The 20,613-nt window shown below is 39.4% G+C and overlaps 1 protein-coding gene across 9 annotated transcripts in view; it reads left to right on the top strand.

Annotated features, from left to right (window-relative positions):
* Window positions 1-19,788, top strand: part of kirrel3b (kirre like nephrin family adhesion molecule 3b) — a 204,286-nt gene extending 184,498 nt beyond the window's left edge. For 3 of the 9 annotated variants that reach the window (XM_061681922.1, XM_061681921.1, XM_061681926.1), the window contains exons 11-17: window positions 4,178-4,278; window positions 5,885-6,095; window positions 8,149-8,256; window positions 8,688-8,771; window positions 9,076-9,191; window positions 9,821-9,907; window positions 14,236-19,788. In XM_061681922.1, the coding sequence (XP_061537906.1) occupies window positions 4,178-4,278; window positions 5,885-6,095; window positions 8,149-8,256; window positions 8,688-8,771; window positions 9,076-9,191; window positions 9,821-9,907; window positions 14,236-14,697 (1,169 nt within the window). In that variant the 3' untranslated portion in view covers window positions 14,698-19,788. The remainder of the gene's footprint in view (window positions 1-4,177; window positions 4,279-5,884; window positions 6,096-8,148; window positions 8,257-8,687; window positions 8,772-9,075; window positions 9,192-9,820; window positions 9,908-14,235) is intronic. The other 6 variants (XM_061681923.1, XM_061681924.1, XM_061681925.1 and 3 more) reach the window with 6 other exon arrangements.
* Window positions 19,789-20,613: the final 825 nt, after the last annotated feature.

A 20,613-nucleotide genomic window follows, 5' to 3' on the forward strand; every position in this document is an offset into this window, starting at 1 on the left:
CAGGAGGGCTTCAGACCCCCCACTTGCCTCCTGAATACACCCTATGGAGGATCGGGCCAATATAGATCTTTTTTTCCTTTTTCTTGTTCCACATACTTTATGCATCCAGTTAATGAGATTTCCAGCCTCATTTAAACTTCTTTAATGCTGCATGTGGAAGAAAATAGCAAGTTCATGAGGGTGAAGAGTGCATTAAGGGTGCATGTTTTTCTGACCAGTTAAATAAGAGTGATACGCCGCACGTGGCAAAAGTTGTTTGCAGTACTGCCCCGACAAGGTGACTTTTGGTGTGAAAATATATGTAATGTACAGTAACACGGGCGGCACGGTGGACGACTGGTTAGCACATCCAAAAACAAAACAAAAATACATACATTCTACATACTGTTAAGATGGAATGCAGTTTGAGTTTGAAACAATACTAAATAAACACTTGCACCAAAACGTTGAACTAAATGTACAACGAGCAGTTGTTAAACATCACTGCTGCTATTTTGGTACGAGTGGTTGTCAGCTCTATGCTGACAGCATCCTCTTGCAAACGATTCTCCCATTCCTCCTCTGGGAAGAAAGTGGCCACCAGTGACCATGTATCAGACATTTGTGTGCTTCTGTACCTGCTTTATTCCCTCTTATCCCACAAGAACAAAAGACAAGTCAAAAACCAGTTGCTGTTTTTTTTTTCCACCACTAAGAAAATGTTGAGCTTTTGTTCAGAGGAAAATATAAGTGCTGGCCTTTTGACACCCATGCAGAGGTTGTGTAATCAGATTGCAATGTCCACTCCAGAGTTGATGCCTCCTCCGATGAATGACAAATTACACCCAACACTTTGATGACCTCCCCTGCTTTTGTGGTGTTGTGCTGCCCACCGCCTTGATAGCAAAGTGTCTCTTTTTTTTTCTTTTAACCTGAGTCAGGGAGATAAAGCTAATTATGCTCCACATTTGCAAGTTAGATCCATACAATAGATCCTTTTTAGCTAAGACCACAAACCCTTTGCAGCCTGCAAGTTATTGATCCTGCTTTATGTTTACACGCTGGACTCTGAGGAAGATCATGCATCTTTCATGTACAAACAACCTGTAACAAATATGTGAACCAAGACAAGGTTGCAATACATTTGACTCAAGTCTGTGGCATCATTCATTTTGCGGCATTCCAGTCGCATACCAAGGCACCATCTGGAAAAGTCCCATTACATTTTTTATTCATTTTAATCACAGACGGGTAATAAACTGCAATTATGTATCGGTGTAGAGCTGGAGCAGAGTTTGGAGGAAGTTGGCAAGTGTAGCGAGTTGTTCTCACTAATCAACAAGATTGCTCATGCGCCACCCCCTCAAAACACACGTCTTTAGCCTGAACCATCACAAGAAACTCACTAAATGTTTGATGATGTCCTTACCTTGTTTTGTTTTGGAATAATCACATGCTCTCTTCAGTGTGAGGAGAGGGAGATGACAGTGTCACTTGTGCTTTCGAAATGTAAAACTTCTCCTTGTTTCTGAGGGAGTGGGTGGGGGGGTGTTACAAAAATAGTTGTTGAATCATCCTCCCAAGAAATTACTATGGCGTTTGGTGGTAAAGATCAGAAAATGTTGTAGTAATAAAACCACAAAAAGTAAACATCTGCCACTTTTTTAAACAAGTGAAAAGGTACCATAGACCACCATATTTGTAGTTGTTTGTTCATCCAGAATTAATGGGCCTCTTCAGGGAAAATGATGCAGGACAACGGGCTCGTACCACTTGTTGGATTTTGGGGGAGGGGGAATAGTTATGATTAAAAATGTCCAGCAGTATGATTATTTCATACACAACAAGCTTCTTCATGGTTTACACGGGGTAATGGAAGATGACTGGGAGGATTCGTATATTATAGATGACTGGGAGGATTCGTATATTTGGGAACGTATACATGGGAACGTATGCATTCTGATTACAGTCAAAGAAAGAAAAAATTGCACAAATATTGCAAAGTTGAACTGGTAACAAGTTTGAAAATGTTGGAGAACATTGTATTTGAGGTTAACAGTCACCCTGACAGAGGATGATGTAAAAACAAGCGGTAAAAACGATTATGTAAAAACAATGATGTAAAAACGATGATGTAAAAACAAGAGGTTTATTCCAGAGACAATCATGGTGTGCCAGATAAGTAACTATCATGACTCGAGGCTTATTAATTTGGTTTGTTTATCAAGAACTGTCCACTGTTTCTTATTTTATTCAAAGGTGAGTTGTTTATTGTGTTCCAGCAAAGTAGTGTACAATAAAACCTCACTTGGCGAGGAAAAAAATCACTGTACCCCAATTTTTATAATTTGCTCTTGAATGAATCACTTAAAACCAAAAAGTGTTGATCATCAGTTATTTCTGATTAAGCATTTTCAAAGTCCTGTATCCGCTTAAGACGATGACATTTCCCATAAGTGACAGAAAAACATTATACAACCTGCCATATCAGTGATGATGAAAATTTTATGCACGCAGATTACATTCAAGAATTATTTATTATACACTTTACTTCAGGAAATTACTTGGTCAAACATTGTTTTGTAATATGTAGTCATTCACAACAGCCAAAAAGACGCAAAAATGCAAGTAGTTTTGTGTGCACATGAAGCATCAAGAAATGAACCATTACTCGAAGCAATTGGCTGAAGTCTTACGATGTCTCATGAAGCTTCATCTCACGATCAGTATAAAACAAGACACGACTAGAGATGTGACTTACTGCAAAAACAAAGGACAATGAACCAACAAGGGCTGAAATAAACCAGGGAAATGGGAAACTGACGCGACAACAAGGAACATCTGTACAAGACACGAGTGATTGGAGGGAGCTGATTGGCTGACACAAGGTAGAGGGGCTGGCGAGAAAAGGTGGAAACGAAAAGTGAACGAGCAGGACAAAGCATTAACATGGGTCACAAGAAAACAAGACATGAAACAAAACTAAATTTGATCTAAATGCCAAAAACACAGATCTCTTCAATGTTCAAAGTTTCACACATCCATTGGTTGTCATTTTTGCTTATTGCTGCAGAATAGAAAAGAAACGCTGATCAAAACAGCATCTTCAGGAACTAATGAAAATAACTTCAGCCATTTTACCTCTCGACTGCATACACAGTACATGCAACTAATCAGAGGAAAACAAACACAGAGGGAGGAACTGAGTCAAGTGTGATATCTTCATGATGGTGGTCACCTGGTGTGAACAGCCGCCAAAGCAGATGGCAGGATGGCCGGTCAGTCACTCACTGTAGGCTGACCTACTCTCAGACAACAGCTCCAAAAAGTTGAGATCCATTTAATATGATTTCAAAGACACCCTTTAAGAGAAACATAAAAGCTATTCATGTTAAGGTAATGGTATTCAAGATGGCTACATGCGGGCTATGTTAAAAGTAACCACACTGTCGTACAGACCCTCATTTAATTTCATAACTGAACTTTGTTGTATGCGTCGTAGAAGAGTGAGATTTTTTTACATTATTTCCTCACATTTTGGTTCATAGGTCAAATGTTATGCAGCCAAGATGAACGTGATAAAACAGTGATTTGTTTATCACCCTACAATAGGCAATATTTCTCCCTGTGTCTGTGTTGTCCTTATCATGCCATGAAGTACGGCACCATGGCTGCCCAGTACGCTTTTTCTCGGTGAAAGAAATCAAACAAGCCATAAATCAAAAAACAACAAAAAAAGATCCAGAATGAGGTCTCATGCCCTTCTTTCAGTCCTTGCATGTCCTTGGGTAGACAATACAATGGGAGGAGACACTGCAATACATCTTTTCCATGGAGTCCTGAATTACAGAACACTTCATCAATCACAATCTGGTGAGCATTTAGTGTGAAAATGTACAAAAAGTTGCACAGCAAAATGTACAACAACGTTCAAACTGGGTATTGCTATGAAGACACTGGAGTTGGCGAAATTATTTGCACAACGTAAAAAAAAAAAAAAAAAGCTTTTGCAGGTAACCAGAAAACCTGTTTTCTACTTAATGATATTTTTTCTACTTTCTAATACCATCTGTTACTTTTGTAAATAATCAACCTAAAATGTCTGATTACCCCCCCAAAATAAAAAGATCTGATGATTTATCATATAACGTTTGCATTTCTGTCTTTTTGTATTTTTTTAATATATGAATACACACAGGGCCACCCACCATTTCCAGCACTCAGACACAACAAGCCTTGCACGGAGAGAAAGGACAAATCAAATGTTTTATTCGAAGTACTCCACCACCAGACCGCATTGTAAGTACATTACTTTTTAAAGGATGCCTTGTATTTCATCTAGCTTTCTAGCATAACCATTTGTTAGATCTGTGTAAGTTGAGGTACATTACAGTGTTACGATAACCATTTGTCATCATGTGAAAAGGTGGAGACTGCTGTGTCTTGTTTGATTTACATGTACGCTTTGTTAGTGAGGATCACATCAAGATTTATGGACCTAATATAAACCGGCTGCTTTCAAAACTCAAATTATTAATGTTGTGGGCTTACCTGTGTGTGTATGTGTGTGTGTGTGTGCGTATCCATCCATCCATTCACTAGGGTTGCAGGTGTGCTGGAGCCTATCCCAGCTGACTGGGTGAGAGGCGGGGTACACCCTGAACCGGTCGCCAGCCAACCGCAGGGCACATATAAACAAACAACCATTCGCACTCACATTCCCAACTACGGGCAATTTAGAGTATTCAATTAACCTACCATGCATGTTTTTTGGATATGGGAGGAAACCGGAGTACCCGGAGAAAACCCACCGAGGCACGGGGAGAACATGCAAACTCCTCACAGGTGAACCCGGATTTGAACCCGGATCCTCAGAACTGTGAGGCAGATGTGCTAACCAGTCTATCCACCGTGCCGCCTGTGTCTGCGTATTTCGGGTTAAAAAAAACAGAAAAAACATCATCTTCTATTTGGAGACGAAAACGTCTGGGTTCGAATCCGGCCTCGCCTGTGTGGAGTTTCCATGTTCTCCCCGTGCCTGCGTGAGTTTTCTCCGTGTACTCCGGTTTCCTCCCACATCCCAAAAACATGCGTGGTAGGTTGATCGAACTCTAATTGCTCATAGGTGTGAATGTGAGTGTGAATGGTTGTTTGTTTATATGTGCCCTGCGATTGGCTGGCGACCAGTTCAGGGTGTACCCGTCTCTCGCCCGAAGCATGCTCGCGACCCTAGTGAGGATAAGCGGTACAGAAAATGGATGGATGGGGGAAAGATGTATGCGTGGGTGTTGAAAGGTGAAAACATACTCTCAGGATAACAAAACATATTCAAACCAGGCATGTGGAGTGCAGGATGGATGTGCTCTTTCTTGAGGCTGGTATTAATCGGAGAAGAGAGAAGATAATTAATGTGTTTCAGCCATCCCTTAAATGACCCATGCACTCTTGGGCACCACGGGGGTCCGGAATCACCTACTCAACAGACGAAACATTTAGGTCAAGACATGACACATCCTCGTGGATCTCATCCTCCACAACAATCACTAACATGAGACGAATGGAATGTTTAGTGACCAAATAATGTTTTTTTGTTGTTGTTTTTTTTTTTGGGCATAGCAAATGGCATAGCAAACTATCAGGCTGAAGACCTGGTATTCTCAGCCAAAGTGATGGACCTACTGTACCAAGTGACATTTATTTCTGCAGAGCCACACTCTTGCTACTGAAAAGCATTTTATTAAATAGACTGAAAGCTGAGCTGGCATTCAGCCTTTTAGTGTTGCTTCAATGCCTTTCGCATGTCGTTATACTCAGTCATTACTCTTCCAAGTGTCCTTATGCACTTACAGCACAGGGTTTGAACAATACAGATATCCTCTTTAGTGCTCACATTATCCGTTCTCAGGCCTGGTCTTGGAAAGAGACTGTGTTGGAGTCTGGGACGTCCGGCCGCTACACCGTCGAGACGGTCACCACAGAGGAAGGTGTCATCTCCACACTGACCATGAGTAATATTGTGCCAGCTGACTTCCAGACAATTTACAACTGCACTGCATGGAACAGCTTTGGCTCAGACACTGAGATCATTCGCCTTAAGGAACAAGGTGGGAGCCAAGGTCCGACAGGTTCCATCTTCCTCTTCTCCAATTCATGTGGTGTCAAATAGTAGAGACAAATTTTGTGTGGTGTCTTTTTTGTGTCATTGTCAGGACCAAAGAATTACATGATGTCAAGTCATAATAACTATTAAGGGTTTTGTTTTTAGACTTGACTTGTTAGGTTAGGTTAAAACAAATCTGGCGCTCCTAATGCTTTTAAAAAATAAAAAATAAAAAAAAACATTTTAGAAGCTCTTAGTCTCAGCTGAATACCACAAATTGGTCACAAACCCAATATGCATATCCATGCAGGTTGCAACATTATCCGCCAGATCTTTACTGAGCAACATTTGGTCCTATATTAAAGATGCCATTGTGCAAGCTTAATAAACCAGGACCAAATGGGTGCGTCATTTATTTAGCCGTGTTCAAACTTGACACGTTTGGTTCTGTTGAAACAATTTCTCTCATCAAGTGTGAATGATATTGTTCTAACCACGGTCCGCACTTAAAGTAATAATTGATAAATTAATTTTAGAAGCTCATCGTGACATCACAGCTGGTGTAGACCCCACATTTTACCTGCATTAAAACCAAGCACAGGAGTGTTAATAGAAAACACATTGGAGGAATGTGCAATTACGGGCCTTTGCCCAAGGGCATCTGTGCTATTAGTATTTATACTCATCAAGGGAACCAAACGTAAGAGTCTTTTGGTCACAGGCCACATTTTTAACCACTCTTCTACAGCTGTTCCAGTAATCATGGGTGGGTGTTTGTGTTAAGATAGCCCAATATAACATCCCAAATAGAGACATTAAATTATTTCTTTCTTTGTTAAGAGACCCTTTTAAAAAGTAATACCTCTCTATCTGTTGACCTTTTCCTCCCTGCCATGGAGAAGGTTGTTTAGTCTTCGCACTCATCGCAAATGATAAATTATAAGCTGCTTATGTGCAAGTGACATTGACCAATGGCAACATTAAGCAGCCTTTAATGGTGTAGGAAGAGCACTTGGTTGTTTGGCTTCAGTTTAAAATTGCAGGGAGGTCATAAATGTGGGCAACTCCGGCCCTCATTAAAGTGTTTGACGAGGACCTTTAATGTTGGAGATGTTTGCCTGCAGGTTTGAGATCTTGCTCGTCCTGCAGTGTGCTACTCATCTGTGCAAGACATACATCAGGACCACTGTGGTTAAACCAATACACACTGCCACTGAAGAGCCTTCTGGGAAAATATTCAATAAGAATAATCAGCACTAGGGACAACACTAATACCTTACCAAACATTCAGATGTTTGCCAAAAAGAGAATAGTTACAGTCCCCACAAAGTGATGTGAAATTTCCAGTCTTCGTCCTTAATATCTAAGTAACAATCATATCAATGTTGGGACTGAAGCTTGTTGTGATGAAAGATGGAAATGAAGGTGTGTTGCTGGAGGCCTAGTGCATATGGGTGTACCATATAATCAGATTAAATAACAGCATCAGAATAATAAAAAGAAAAAGAAATAAAACCAGCATGTTGTGAAACAAAGACATATTATCATATTATGTGATTAGCTTTGGTTATTTGAATCCAATCTGTTGCTAACGTAATCTGCGAGCTGTTACTCACTTGTGGTCAGATGTTTTTTAAAGTACGTTAGTGGTTAATTTCATTTCACACTGAGTGACAATACATGTTGAAACATGTACAAGTGCGTCTTTAATACAACTATTGTGTGAGTGTGTTTGTTTGAGAGTTTTGTTATATTTTTGGGATATTAACAACAGTTTCACTTATTTTTAATCATATAATCATTAAGTAAATTGTACGTAAAACATCTCTTGCACAGTTAATTAAGGTTTTATGATGGATGTTTTTTGATAGCGCTTCATCACATACAACTATCAAAGCGTACGATTTTGTGAAGTGAGGTACTCTTATAGCTCCACTGTCTTGTCCAAATGTGTTCGACAAAGTTTAGTTGCAATACTTTATGAAGTCTGTGCCAAAATGTTGAACTGTTTCTGGTGTCTCTATCGCTGAATTATTATTTTTTTATTGTGTTTATTTATTTTTTTATAGACTCCCTTCCCATGGCGGTGATCATCGGCATTGCCGTGGGAGCTTTCGTGGCCCTCATCGTCCTCATGGGAACCATTGGAGCGTTCTGTTGTACACGCTCCCAGAGAAGTATGTCTGCTCGTGTTTATCAGATCCCGTGAAAACGTGCATGCCAAAATATCATTAAGTCCACCATTACACTTAACATGTCCATCTATTGTAACAGATCTTGTTTTTCATTAACTCAAACAAAAGCTGCGATTGAAATAAAGATAAATGACAGGAGCAAAACTGTCACACTACACGGAAGATGAGATCCCTTCTTGAGATGGACATCTTTTTTGTGCGGCAAAGATTATGAGCCAGATTGCGTTAAGGACTCATCCCACGCAACCTCAGTCTGACTGCGTCACATTTGAGACTATTTGCATCATTTTCACTGCCACCCACCCATGTACCAAGTGACTCAGGTTTGAGGCAGTCAGCAACTGTCTCTTTCCAAGAAGCGAACAAACTGTGCTACTGGTCCCTTCAGCATGTTTATTGTCTGTATACTACAGAGGAAGCGCACCTGGTTATGCCCTCACTGCCCGTCTCCATCTGTGCTCACCAGAGAGAACTTGCAAGCAAAATTAAAACAGAAAGTAAGAATTTATCTGACAGTATCATCAGCATTGTCCCAAACACAATGAGCCACCATGGAAGGTTGTGTGAGACTGCATATGTACTGTATGGAGGACGAGATAATCTTGTGTTGGCAGGAAACAAGTGATTAATAATTGTTGTGTATTGTTCTTTTTTTAGGGGAGGGGAGTCTATCACAAACCCAGGGATGTCGCTAAAATTTGTCATATTGCAAACCGCACGAGGGGAAATTAGAATGTCAACAAATACAAAATGGTGTTTATGCAAGCTTATTGAGATAAATGTGCCATCTGTTTCTGACAGATCTGAAAGGAGTTGTGTCTGCAAAAAATGACATCCGGGTGGAAATTGTGCACAAAGACCATAATGCCGCAAGAGAAAACGAAGAGCACACCTCCATGAAACAACTGATGGTGAGTGTGAGTGTCACAACATACTACTTTCCTTCTTTTCTTGTCTTCTTTGTCACAAATAGAATCCCGGAAAAATTAGCTTTTATAGTTATGTGTATCCTTTCCAAGCTGACATTAGCATAACGAATACACGATTATAGGCAAAGCTGTGGAATTTATTATTTTATGAGTAAGGACATAACAAAAAGACATGTAGTAAAGGCTCAGAGGCTAAATTTATCGATATGATGTTGCAGGCAATACTGTTTCCAGTGTTTATTCCGACTGGCTAATCCTACAGTGGGTGTACTTGTATAGCTCCATGCCTGCAAGACACAGAAAGACCCTTTTTTGGAGGATTAAGGTTTTTGTGCATGTTGCTCTAGGGTGGGGGTATTTGTAGGAAAAAGGTTTTGGGCTCCGCTTATTCCGCTGCACAAAAATGAGTTCAGCTATCTTACAAAATTGCACTTTGTCAAGGGAAGACATTTCCAAGTATACATTATTAATGTTCCCTGCCAGCACCAAGTGAAGGTGTTCGAAATACTAAAAAAGAACAATTGCTTAAAGTTTGATTCTTCCATCTGTAACGTTCTGTTGTACTTTGAATGGAAGACTTTCCACAGGCTCTAAGACTTTTCTTGATTTCAATGCAGGTGGAACGTGGGGAGTTCCAGCAGGAGTCTGCTCTGAAGCAGCTGGAGGTTCTGCAAGAGGAAGAGAAAGAGTATCAGCACATTAAGGTACAACTCTTGATCAATGACAGCATGAAGGCACTAAAAGCTGTAATGGTGAGAGGAATGCCTTTGGGCCGCAAAGTTGCGTTCAACAAAAAGACAAAATGCTTTAATGTCTCACCAACTTACAGTATGTGATTTTTTTTCAGTGATAGATCCTGAGGCAGAATGTGTCCTGCAGGGCTAGTTTTAATAATGAGATGATGGTTCAATATATTAGCTCTTGACTGGCCCTTAACATGAGAAAGACGATTCATTTTTAAGATAGCGTGTATAGATGTGGTTGGACTACTTCCCAAAGCATAGTGGACTGTGAGAGGTTGTGGGAATTAATTAACCTGATCTTACTCTTTAAGTAGCATTCTTCATCTTTAAAATTACATTTCATACCCTACTCAATATCTGATTGAACAATTTTATTATCATTATTATTTCAAAAAATGCCTGGGACATTATAATGGAACCATTATGGGATTGATCAAAAGCAGTCACTATACGTATTAGGATAAAAAGGTTACATGTGGATCATAATGGTCCTGGTCTTGAATATGCATTATGATTCCTTCTGCAAATTAGATAAGAATTGTTTTGTTTTTTTAACTCTAAATTGCCCCTAGGTGTGGTTGTTTGTTTGTATGAGCCCTGCGATTGCCCTGCCGACCAGTTCAGGGTGTACCCCACCTCTCGCCCGAAGATAGCGGGGATAGGCTCCAGCATGCCCGCAACCCTTGTAAGGATAAGCGGTGCAGAAAATGGATGGATGGATGAAACTCCACCTGCATTTGGTTCTAAAGAGATCCAATACAATTGCTGTACTGCTCCACGATTATTTGGATTTCTAAACTATGCTCATACTGTTAATACAATTAAGAATTATTTTGCCGATATATGATATGTATTTGATTTTTTTTCATGTGAATGTGAACAGTAAAATTATGATTTTTTTTTTGTTTTCAAATCCGACCCAGGCCTCTTTCGTGTGTGGCTATAAAATGGATATTTATCCACTGTGACTGCAGTCTGGACGCTCAGCCCGCCTTCATCTGACCCATACACCATCAAAAGGAGACAAATGTCACATTTGTTGAAGTGTTTACTTTTGTTCAAGACTGCGCCACATAACATCATGCTTTTTCTGCATGGGCGTCATTTCAAGGACGCATTTCATTTACATTAGAAGTCGCATGTTATTGTAATGTGAACGACTACATAAAAAGATCAGATTTAACAAAACAAAAATATCAGAATTCGGCATCATACCCTGCAGTTTGACCGTAGCGTTAGTCACAGGTCATAGTTTTACTAGGGTTGCAAAATTAACAAAATTTGTGTTTGAAGTTGGAAACTTTTCATGCCAATTGATGTAAATGTAAATGAATGTGAATATATGGGCATTTAAAGAATTGAAGTAGAAATCAGAATGAAGTTAATTTTCATCGGAAATATTTTTGTTCGATTATTTTTTTCTATGGTACTACTCACAATAAACCAATGTAAGGAAATGTAATTTAACTGATTATACACATTAAACTGGAATTTTCTAGCCTTTTGCAACCCTCCATACCATTGTTTAATGAAAAAAAAACGTAACAATATTTAAAAGTTGCAGTGTTTCCACAATCCCTATAATAATCTGCGATCTTTATACCCATTTTGTATGCTGCTGAAAAGTTGAAATCAGGTTGGAAATGGGACCATGATTGTGTGCCAGTGTACAAACAAAGCATGAGTCACAGTCATACAGCTTAAGCCTCCTGTTGGCTGGTAACAACAGACAAGAATGCTAAATCTAGAAACTTGATAGTTGAGTGTAACTCCCACGTTCTCTGGTTTGATCAGTGACAATCGTGCCACCGTGTGCACATCCTGCACATATGGAGCAGTTCTAAGACATAAGTGTGGTCAGAGACAACCAAACCTCTCTTAACTCAATGCAGTGCAGTAAATGTCTGTTGTTGTTTCGTAGCCATTCAACCAATTTACATGCCAATGAGCAGACGTGAATGAATGTGTTCGTGCTGAAGGGGGCACCTGGCAACCAGTTCTCCTTTAGTGCACGACTCCTCCATAAGTGATCTACAAGGGATCTGGCAGACATTTTTTTTTTTTTTTTTTTTCGTGGCTTATCTTTTTACAGTTTCCTCAGTCAGCTATACTGCTGCATGGCCCATTTTTCAGTTTCATACTTTGTTATATGTTCCCAGTCATATTTGTGGTTATGTGGTGGTTATGCTTTCCCGGTCCAGTCAGCCCACTGCTGTCAAAATAACTTATTTTTTTAAATTTCCCCAACAGACCAAAATTCTTTTTTGGAACCCTTTATTCACAACCTACCTGTCAACGACATAAAGTGAAAATAAATGTTATTCTGGCTCAAGGGACCATGTAAATGACATACAGTATGGTGTGTGTGTGTGTGTGTGTGTGTGTGTGTGTGTGTGTGTGTGTGTGTGTGTGTGGTGCCTTAAAAGCCCATGTCTTTCAATCCTGCAATGTGGCTTTTCTGTATGGTTTTAAAGGTCCTAAATTTTGGCTATGTGGACCTCCATAGAGTGACTCTCTAACATGATCTTAGTGTAAAAGTGTCAATTTCATTTTGTAAAACACCTTGGTTTTGTCATACAAGTGTCCAAAAAGGCCCCTCTGGTAGCTACTTCTGTTTGACCCAGTTTTTTATCCGCTTTGTCCATATTTGGCTAAGACCGCCCCCTTTCCTCTGATTGGTTGCCGCCCCCCCCTGTTGCCGCTACAAGACCCACTTGTGAGAGCACACATATTAATGTTGTTATGTTGACAGCACTGGCTCGGGGGCTGAGAGGTCGACGGAGAGCTCTGCGAGTGACGAAGATAAGCTCGAAAAATTCAAATGACCTGATTTTAAGCCTCTCAGCAGAAAAACATCTGGATCTCAGGAATGCATGAACAATTTTAATTTATATTTCATATGTTTAGTGAGGCACCATGGAGACAATATTTCATCCCAAATACTAGAAAAATATGTCCCCTTTAACACTTCCTTCTTGTGTTTGCGGGTTCTCTGGGAGTAGCCTATTTTCTCTCACATTGAACACTAAATTGCCTGTATTATGTACATGGTTGTCAACTCTGTGACTGACAGGCAATCAGTCCACCCCGCCCCTCTTGCTTTAAGTCAGCTGGGATCTGTTCCAGCTTCCCTGTGATCCTGAACAGGATGTGCAGTAAAGAAAATGGATGAATGTTTACGCCCCCCTTTAGTGCATTTCATCTAAATGCATCCGTAAATCAAGTTGGACAGATTGATTCAGTAGGCGTTTATTCTTGAAGATAAATTCCCTTATAACAATTCCCAAAGATGATGTGACCAGTCTGTTGCTGCGAACAAGTGGCACAGAAGAACAACATTTAATTTTCTCCTAAAGGTTACATCCCATAAGGAATGTCACGTTGGTCACTGCAGCATCCCAGCGGGTATCAATATAGGCCTTGCAAAATCTATAGACTCCCATGCGTTTTGGTCAGATGAGCATTGGCAGCGACTCCCTGGTGTTTTTGTCGTGTTTAAAGGCCTACATGTTTTTCTCTGGAGCTACACCCCCCCCCGCCCCAAAACCAATCCACCCCCACATTAGTGGCAACATGCGTGAGGGCCAACAGGGGTCCTGAATGAGAGATAAAGGCCAGACGCGAACCATCTCCCTGTCCGCCGTCAGATACAGACAAGCATAACAAGTATCCTCTCGTGCTGGCTTGCTCTCATTTCCCCCATTATGAGCGCTTTTCTTTTGGGATTTGCCTCTCACTATGCTTGACATTCACATACTCTCCCATGAGGATAACATACACACATGCACGCCGGTCCCCTAACTGGACCCTTGGTGACAGTGCGGTGCCTGCAGCCAAGCGCACAAACGATGGCACCGCTATAGGCACAATAACCGTTTTGGTGCTGAGCCTGCTTGACAGTACAGACACTGCAATGTGTTTAGCTCCAATTAAAGTTGGTCTGTGATTGAACTTTGCAGTGACACATTGGATACCAAACTATGAATCATCAAGGCCCGCTTAATTAGCGAGAAGCATGATTTTTAAGGTTAGAATGGGGCTGACTAAATCCAAACAGTTTGTCATAGTTCGCTATGATTCATATTGCAGCATGTGTCCTAATTTAGTCACTCTCTTGAATTGTAATTAAAGTGAGCTTGACTGTGCCTTCTGTTGAGCTTTGAGGAGACAACAATTAAGCACGCACACGATGAAAAGAGTTTGTCTTTTATGTCAGAGTTCCCCATTTAATTTGCTTTGACTGTTACCCTGGAGAAGAAACTTTTACATTTGATTATTTTTCCAAATAGGACCCCACAAATGGCTACTACAGCGTCAATACGTTCAAGGAGCACCCGACACCAACCATGGCGGGGAACCAGTCCACTGATGGGAGGAATCCAACAAACACAAGCACCCTGGGCAAGCAGCGGGTACCAACGGGCATGTCCTTCACCAACATCTACTCTACTCTAGGAGCAGGCCCCAATCGTCTGTACGACTACAGCCAACGCTTTGTTTTGGGCATGGGCAGCAGCTCCATTGAGCTCTGCGAGCGGGAGTTCCAACGTGGCTCATTAAGCGATTCCAGTTCCTTTATCGACACGCAGTGCGACAGCAGCGTCAGCAGCTACAATAAGCCGGACGGCTACGTGCAGTTCGACAAAGACAGCAAGGCGTCGGCTTCCTCGTCATCCCACTACTCCCAGTCTTCATCGCAGAACTCAGACCTAACCCGGCCCCTGCAGAAGCGCATGCAGACCCATGTCTGACAGCTAGGATGTGAGGGATGCTGTTTAAACAGGGTGTGAACAAGCCTCAGTGTGAAACTGTATCTTCTTCTGGAGGTGCAGGAGACGGGTGGTTTGATCAAAAGTTGTGACTTCTTTTCAGACTTCGCAATTTCTTCAAATCTGGGTCAAGAAGCCTTATACTGCCGTGTTGCTTAATCACGCGTCCTTTTTTAAAGAATCTATAATCTTGAGTAGTGCCACAGCAGCGATGTTTGCCAACACAGAAACAATCCAAATATGGAGCTTGAAGTGATTTACCACATGGGATTGTTCCGCTGATTAATGGTCAGCAATAAAACAAGGCTTTGTTTGATAATCTGCTCCCTTCGCAAAGACAGTTTTTTTTTAAGATTGTCATTCTAAAAAAAGAAAAATCATTCTTATCAGTGTTGGAGTGAAAGAGTACAAGTGTGAGCTACTTTCCCACAACTCTTTCATGTACTGTAGTTTCAAGCACAATGACTGTATGTGCACGAGGTTTTTAAGTGTTGCAATGACAATTCAACACCCATCACCAACCCCTACCTCCTTCGGCCCTAAGCTCGGCTTGTTGCAACTTTCCCCCTGAACAGGTGGAGTAAAACTTGCGTCTCTCCACATGCACACAGACATGTTTAATAGAAGAGCTGTATTTGGGCCATAGAGGCAGAAGATAAAGAAGGGCTGAGACCACATTTTCAATCCAGAGTCTTGAGTTTTACATTGACGCTCTGATTAAAGAATATCAATGTACATATTGTATATGACTGTAAATTATTTTCTGAATCTTAAAGAGACAACAGTGGTTCACATTGTCCCAAAAATGTATTATCTACTTTGCCTTGAGACCTGTTGGAAATGAAAAGTGTTGACTAAGCAAAGCGGGCTTATTCGATATCAGCTTCTCTGTTGACGTGGAGAGGTATCATTTATAACGGAACACAATGCAGCCTGTAAACTAACTTGTGCTGCACCAGAAGTCATCAGCCACACACACTGAATGAAATGTAAACATATTGTCCTGATGATTCTTATTTTTGTGGTTATATTGCTGTGCGTAGTGAGTGTTACTGATGGAACAGGAACTGGAGACCAAGATGTGACAGGAGTCAAATTTACAAAACTTTTGTCTTTTGATTTAGATTTTCCATCCAGTGAATCTTTATTATTATTATTATTATTATTATTATTATTATCTACACCAACGTGGTTATGTTCAACTTCCTGGCTACAAGTTTGACCTTGACTTTTAATTTAATATTATTTAATTTTATTATAGTCACTCTAAAAAGAATGATTGAAAATGATTTGAAAATTGCAACAAAGTGATACGTATATTAAAAAAAATTGCTTTACTTTTCAATGACTGAGAAAGTCATATTTCTCAGTCCCACAGTGTAGTGCTCCAACTATAATATAAAATATACTGTACGTATATATTTTTGTCAAAAGAATGAAATAAAAAGCTTGTGTTTATGTATCAAAAGGTATCAAACCAGGTTTCATTCAAATTTGGCAAAATACACTTTTTCAGATGATGATTTCTCCCTCAAACCCCATCAGAATGAGATAAATTATAATCTGATTTGATGGGATTTGAGAGAGGAAAAACTGGATTTAAATACGACAACAATAGCTATAACGAACTAAGGATCCATCAATTCAGATTTTCTTCTGGATTCATGGGAGCAACATTTCCACCCTTGCAGTTCTCTCAGTTCAGCCATTGATTTTGTAAATGACAAATGCTTCAGCCTTTCCAGAGGTCTACTGTATGCTTGAGTGCTTTGTTTTTTTGCACTGTATATGCTAAATTTGGATTATTTAGTGGAGAGTAGAGACAGAATAGAGACAAATTGCCTCTACAAAAGCAATCATAAAACAATGTTTCAAAGTGAAACTGTCAAGTGTTATCGTCACACTTTGTATTATACTGATGTGGGATTAAAAAAAATAACAATAATAAATAAAAACAAGTGACATGAATAATGCTGCCACTAATGATATTTGTCAGTCATTGGACATGATGTCATGATTTTGTATTAAGTGGCTGGTATACAAAAACATCAAACTTCATTAAAATTGGATTTACCCGTAATCAAAATTTCACATCTTTGATCATGCTTTGAGCTTTGTAAAGTTAGTTAAAGTATAGATCTCAAGACTGAGCTGCTTGCCCACTTTTGCAAACAACAAGGACATTTAATATACAGGTGATCTTGATAAAGGTTTCTTCCTAGTTTCCCAGCGAACCACCAGCCTGGCCAGAATAAACATTGAAAGCACATTAAAAATAATTACTCTCAAGGTATGCGAATGGTTTTGAAACTGTGCTTGTGGCGTGGACTATACATTTATAAAAGAACTGGTCCCCTTTGTACACTTGAATGCAAAAAGGTCAGTTTAAACATTGATAATCCATCTTGGAATTTAGCAGACTGTATATACATTTCTTAAATGCCGTCTTTTTTGTGTATAGTTTTCCCCCTCTTGTTTTTCTTTATTTCTCAGTCATCACATTTAACTATATTAAAGCTCATCAAATCCATGATATGTCACAAACTGTACAGACAATCATTTCACTTTCATGAATTCCATCAAGTCTGCTTTTTTCTCTCACAAATTTACATGAAAGAAGGCTGAAGTGAGCACTTCCCCTTCACTATTTTTACAGGGAAGACTTTTGCAGCTAAACACAGGACATTTGATAGAAATGAGAAGCTGGAAGGTTAGCTGGCACTCCTTAGAAGTGAGATGAAGTACAAGTTGATTATTCTAATAACTTCAGCCCCTCGGAGAGACGCCTACTGCTATTTTATCTGGTTGCAGGTTGACCAACTTTTCAAAGAAGTACAGAATCTATAACTCGACCAATCAACATATCTTGCCACATAATCAAGCATGAATTGTTACAAACAATGAATAAATCACTGAGGTTATGATCTCTAGTGGTGCCAAATGCTTATTTACAGAATTCTTTCTCCTGCTACGTGTAACCACTGCCAATCCATTTCTGTTTAAGGCAGATGTACACAGATTTTTTTTTTTTTTCACCAGTCCAGGTTCAAAAGCTATATAGTATTAAATATTTGTGCCACACTAAAATAAAAATAAAATAAGCAATGATGTGATTAAAAAGAGCAGTTGTGATATTAGGTGGCTTAATTTGTCATTTGTAATATTACAAGGCACAAAATTTACAGTAGAATATATTAGGTCAAATGCCCCAAAAGTAAAAGTCGGACCACCAACATATTTCTGGAAATATCTGCTTCAAAGGTTAAACAAACTTAGAGTTCAAAGTTCAAACCATTATTGTGAGAGGCAAAGCATTAACTCCACAAGTTCTGAGAAGAACCTCGTTTGTTGGATATGTTCAACCATGAATTGAATTAGAAGATTAAAAGGGTTTTTAACAAATCTAACATTCACTTTTATTAAAATGATGACTTTGTTCACATACCACTGTATTACAAAAATACAATTTAAAATCTTAAATCAAAGTACCAGCAACTTGTAACATTGAGACCTTACTTTTGTAACATTTCAACTTTGTTTCGTTTTTCTTTAGTTGCGGGATGGCACTTTATTATTTCTTCTTAAACTCACATCCCCAACAAAAGCAAGTGTTAAAAAAGTAAAAATCTTAACACTCGGGCTGAGCAATGCAAGACACAAAAGTATGGCTGATCAAACATAAACAAATAAATAGCCAACATATTGTGAGTCCAATTAATGAAAATTAAATGCTGAAAGCAATGTTTATGAAACTGTTCATCCTGGCTGGGTTTATTTATTTATTTATTTATTTATTTGTTTGTTTGTTTTTCATAGGGGAAAAAAATAAAATAACCTGTGGCCTAAAATACACCAGTCTTGCCTGGGTATCCTTCAGGTATTCTTTCCCAGAGGGGCTTGCGTTGCATTGTTTAGTCTGAATGAAGATGCAGGGCTGCTTTGCAGCAATTTTAATGTTACTGTGTGGTTGCAATATGCCTTCATTTTCTGAATGAATTGGCAAATATGTGTTCGGCATATTCTCCTGGATGTAAAAACAACACAGATCTAGTCCAAAAGGTCCAATTTTCTTTGTCTAGTGGATCGCCTGCAATGACACACCCCCAAAAACAATGCATTTTCCTGGTTGAGCGAACAGGCTCAGTGCAAAGCAAAATGATTAATATTTTATAGGCCAGCCGTCTGTCCCAATTCCACCATCCCATGGCCTTGAATGTACCACTGAAAGAGTCAAAGCCCATGTGCCCTTTTCACCTGTAGGCACCTCGCCGGCTGCTGCTTTGTGTTTGTCAGACAACAAGCAGCGTGCAGATACGACGGCAAAACAGATGAATAAACACAAAGACCCAGAACAATTACAAGGGGGTGCTACCCTTTCCCTAATAGGAGGAACAAGAACAAAGTGATTTATTTTTCAGACATGCCAAAGACGAGTCTGTGCTACATTCAACACAACTGGAATGGGGATCCTTCTATGAGAGACAAAGCCACTGGTTACTTGTTCACTGCCTCAAATGTAATTCTAGGTCTTGAGGAAAGTGGATAAAGGAACGTCGGTCAATATGTCCACCTCGTTGTATACGATGCTGTCCATAATGGAAGACATTAAGAAAAGGTGCCATGAAATGTAGAGGCCATCAAATGAACAAGTTCTTCAATATGTGATTGTTTTCTCTGTTTTGCTCTCAATTAATTTCTTTATTTTGTACAAATCAGTGTATTGTGTGTACAAGGAAGAAAATGAGTGGGGCTAACAATGTTTAAATGTTTTTGACAGAATATTCTTCAGACCCAGCAGGGATGGCCCTGGTTCAGTATGCAGCATACAATGTACACAAGGTCACACAACAACTGGAACGTATGTGTAGTTCAAATGAGAACATTTCTTGCACTGAAAGCATCTTCATTTGCAAACACTACGTGAACTTGGTTTGGAAAAGTGACTTAAGGGGATGATAGGAATGAAAAGTCAACATGTAAATTATTAGGAGCTGTTTTAGTCAATGGGCCTACCTGTATGGCGTAAAAGAGAAAAACAAGGTTGTATTTTAACTGTACTGGTCTGTGAATCTATGATGCTTTTGCTCTGTATATTTGGAGAATAAAGATCATGTTTGAGTTTTGTTTTTGTCTAAATGTTCTCAGTGAGAATGAGACCATCTCCATACATATGCTGGCCGGTATTTAAATACTGTTTATATTTATACTGCACAATTTTTTATTTTTTATTTTTCCCCCACCAGACAAAATTTACGAATTAAATTAATTCGGGTCATTGAAAGATAACTAATATACAAGACAGGAAATATTTTGAAAGTACTTACAAATACAGCATTTACATGAACAAGTTAAAACAAGCAGTGTGTCTCATGTACAGTGGTGTACACGACAAACATGACTTTTTCTTTATTAGTTTTTTTGCATTAAAAAAAAAAAACCTCAATATAGTTACATGCTTTTTATTAGACGATGATGGTAGCTTGTGAAAGGCATTATGTTTTCATATATATAATTCCACTTTACATTCAGTTCATGAATAATATTTGGTCTTGATGCTACTTAATGTCTAAAATGAGCTTATATTTAAGGTTTGCAGTAGGTAAAAAAAAGTCTTCAAGGGGCTCTAAGCAGATATCTGTGTTTTGTTTCTAAATACATTAAATAAGTGCTGAAACCACTTGACTTGATACTAGTGAATGGGGCAGTGCCGACTGTCTAACTACCTGGGCTTCCTCCTACCATCCCGCTGTCGTCAGTTGCCGTGTTCGGCTGTGACATTATGTCACCAACAATGAGGGTACGGTGACGTATGCTTATTTTTATGATTATATTCCACAATAACCATTCAATATTGAAGTTGAGCCTCCTAATGTGATTTTACATCGTATAAGCTATTCA

The sequence above is a fragment of the Phycodurus eques genome, chromosome 7, assembly GCF_024500275.1.
Source record: "Phycodurus eques isolate BA_2022a chromosome 7, UOR_Pequ_1.1, whole genome shotgun sequence".
Taxonomy (NCBI): Eukaryota; Metazoa; Chordata; class Actinopteri; order Syngnathiformes; family Syngnathidae; genus Phycodurus; species Phycodurus eques.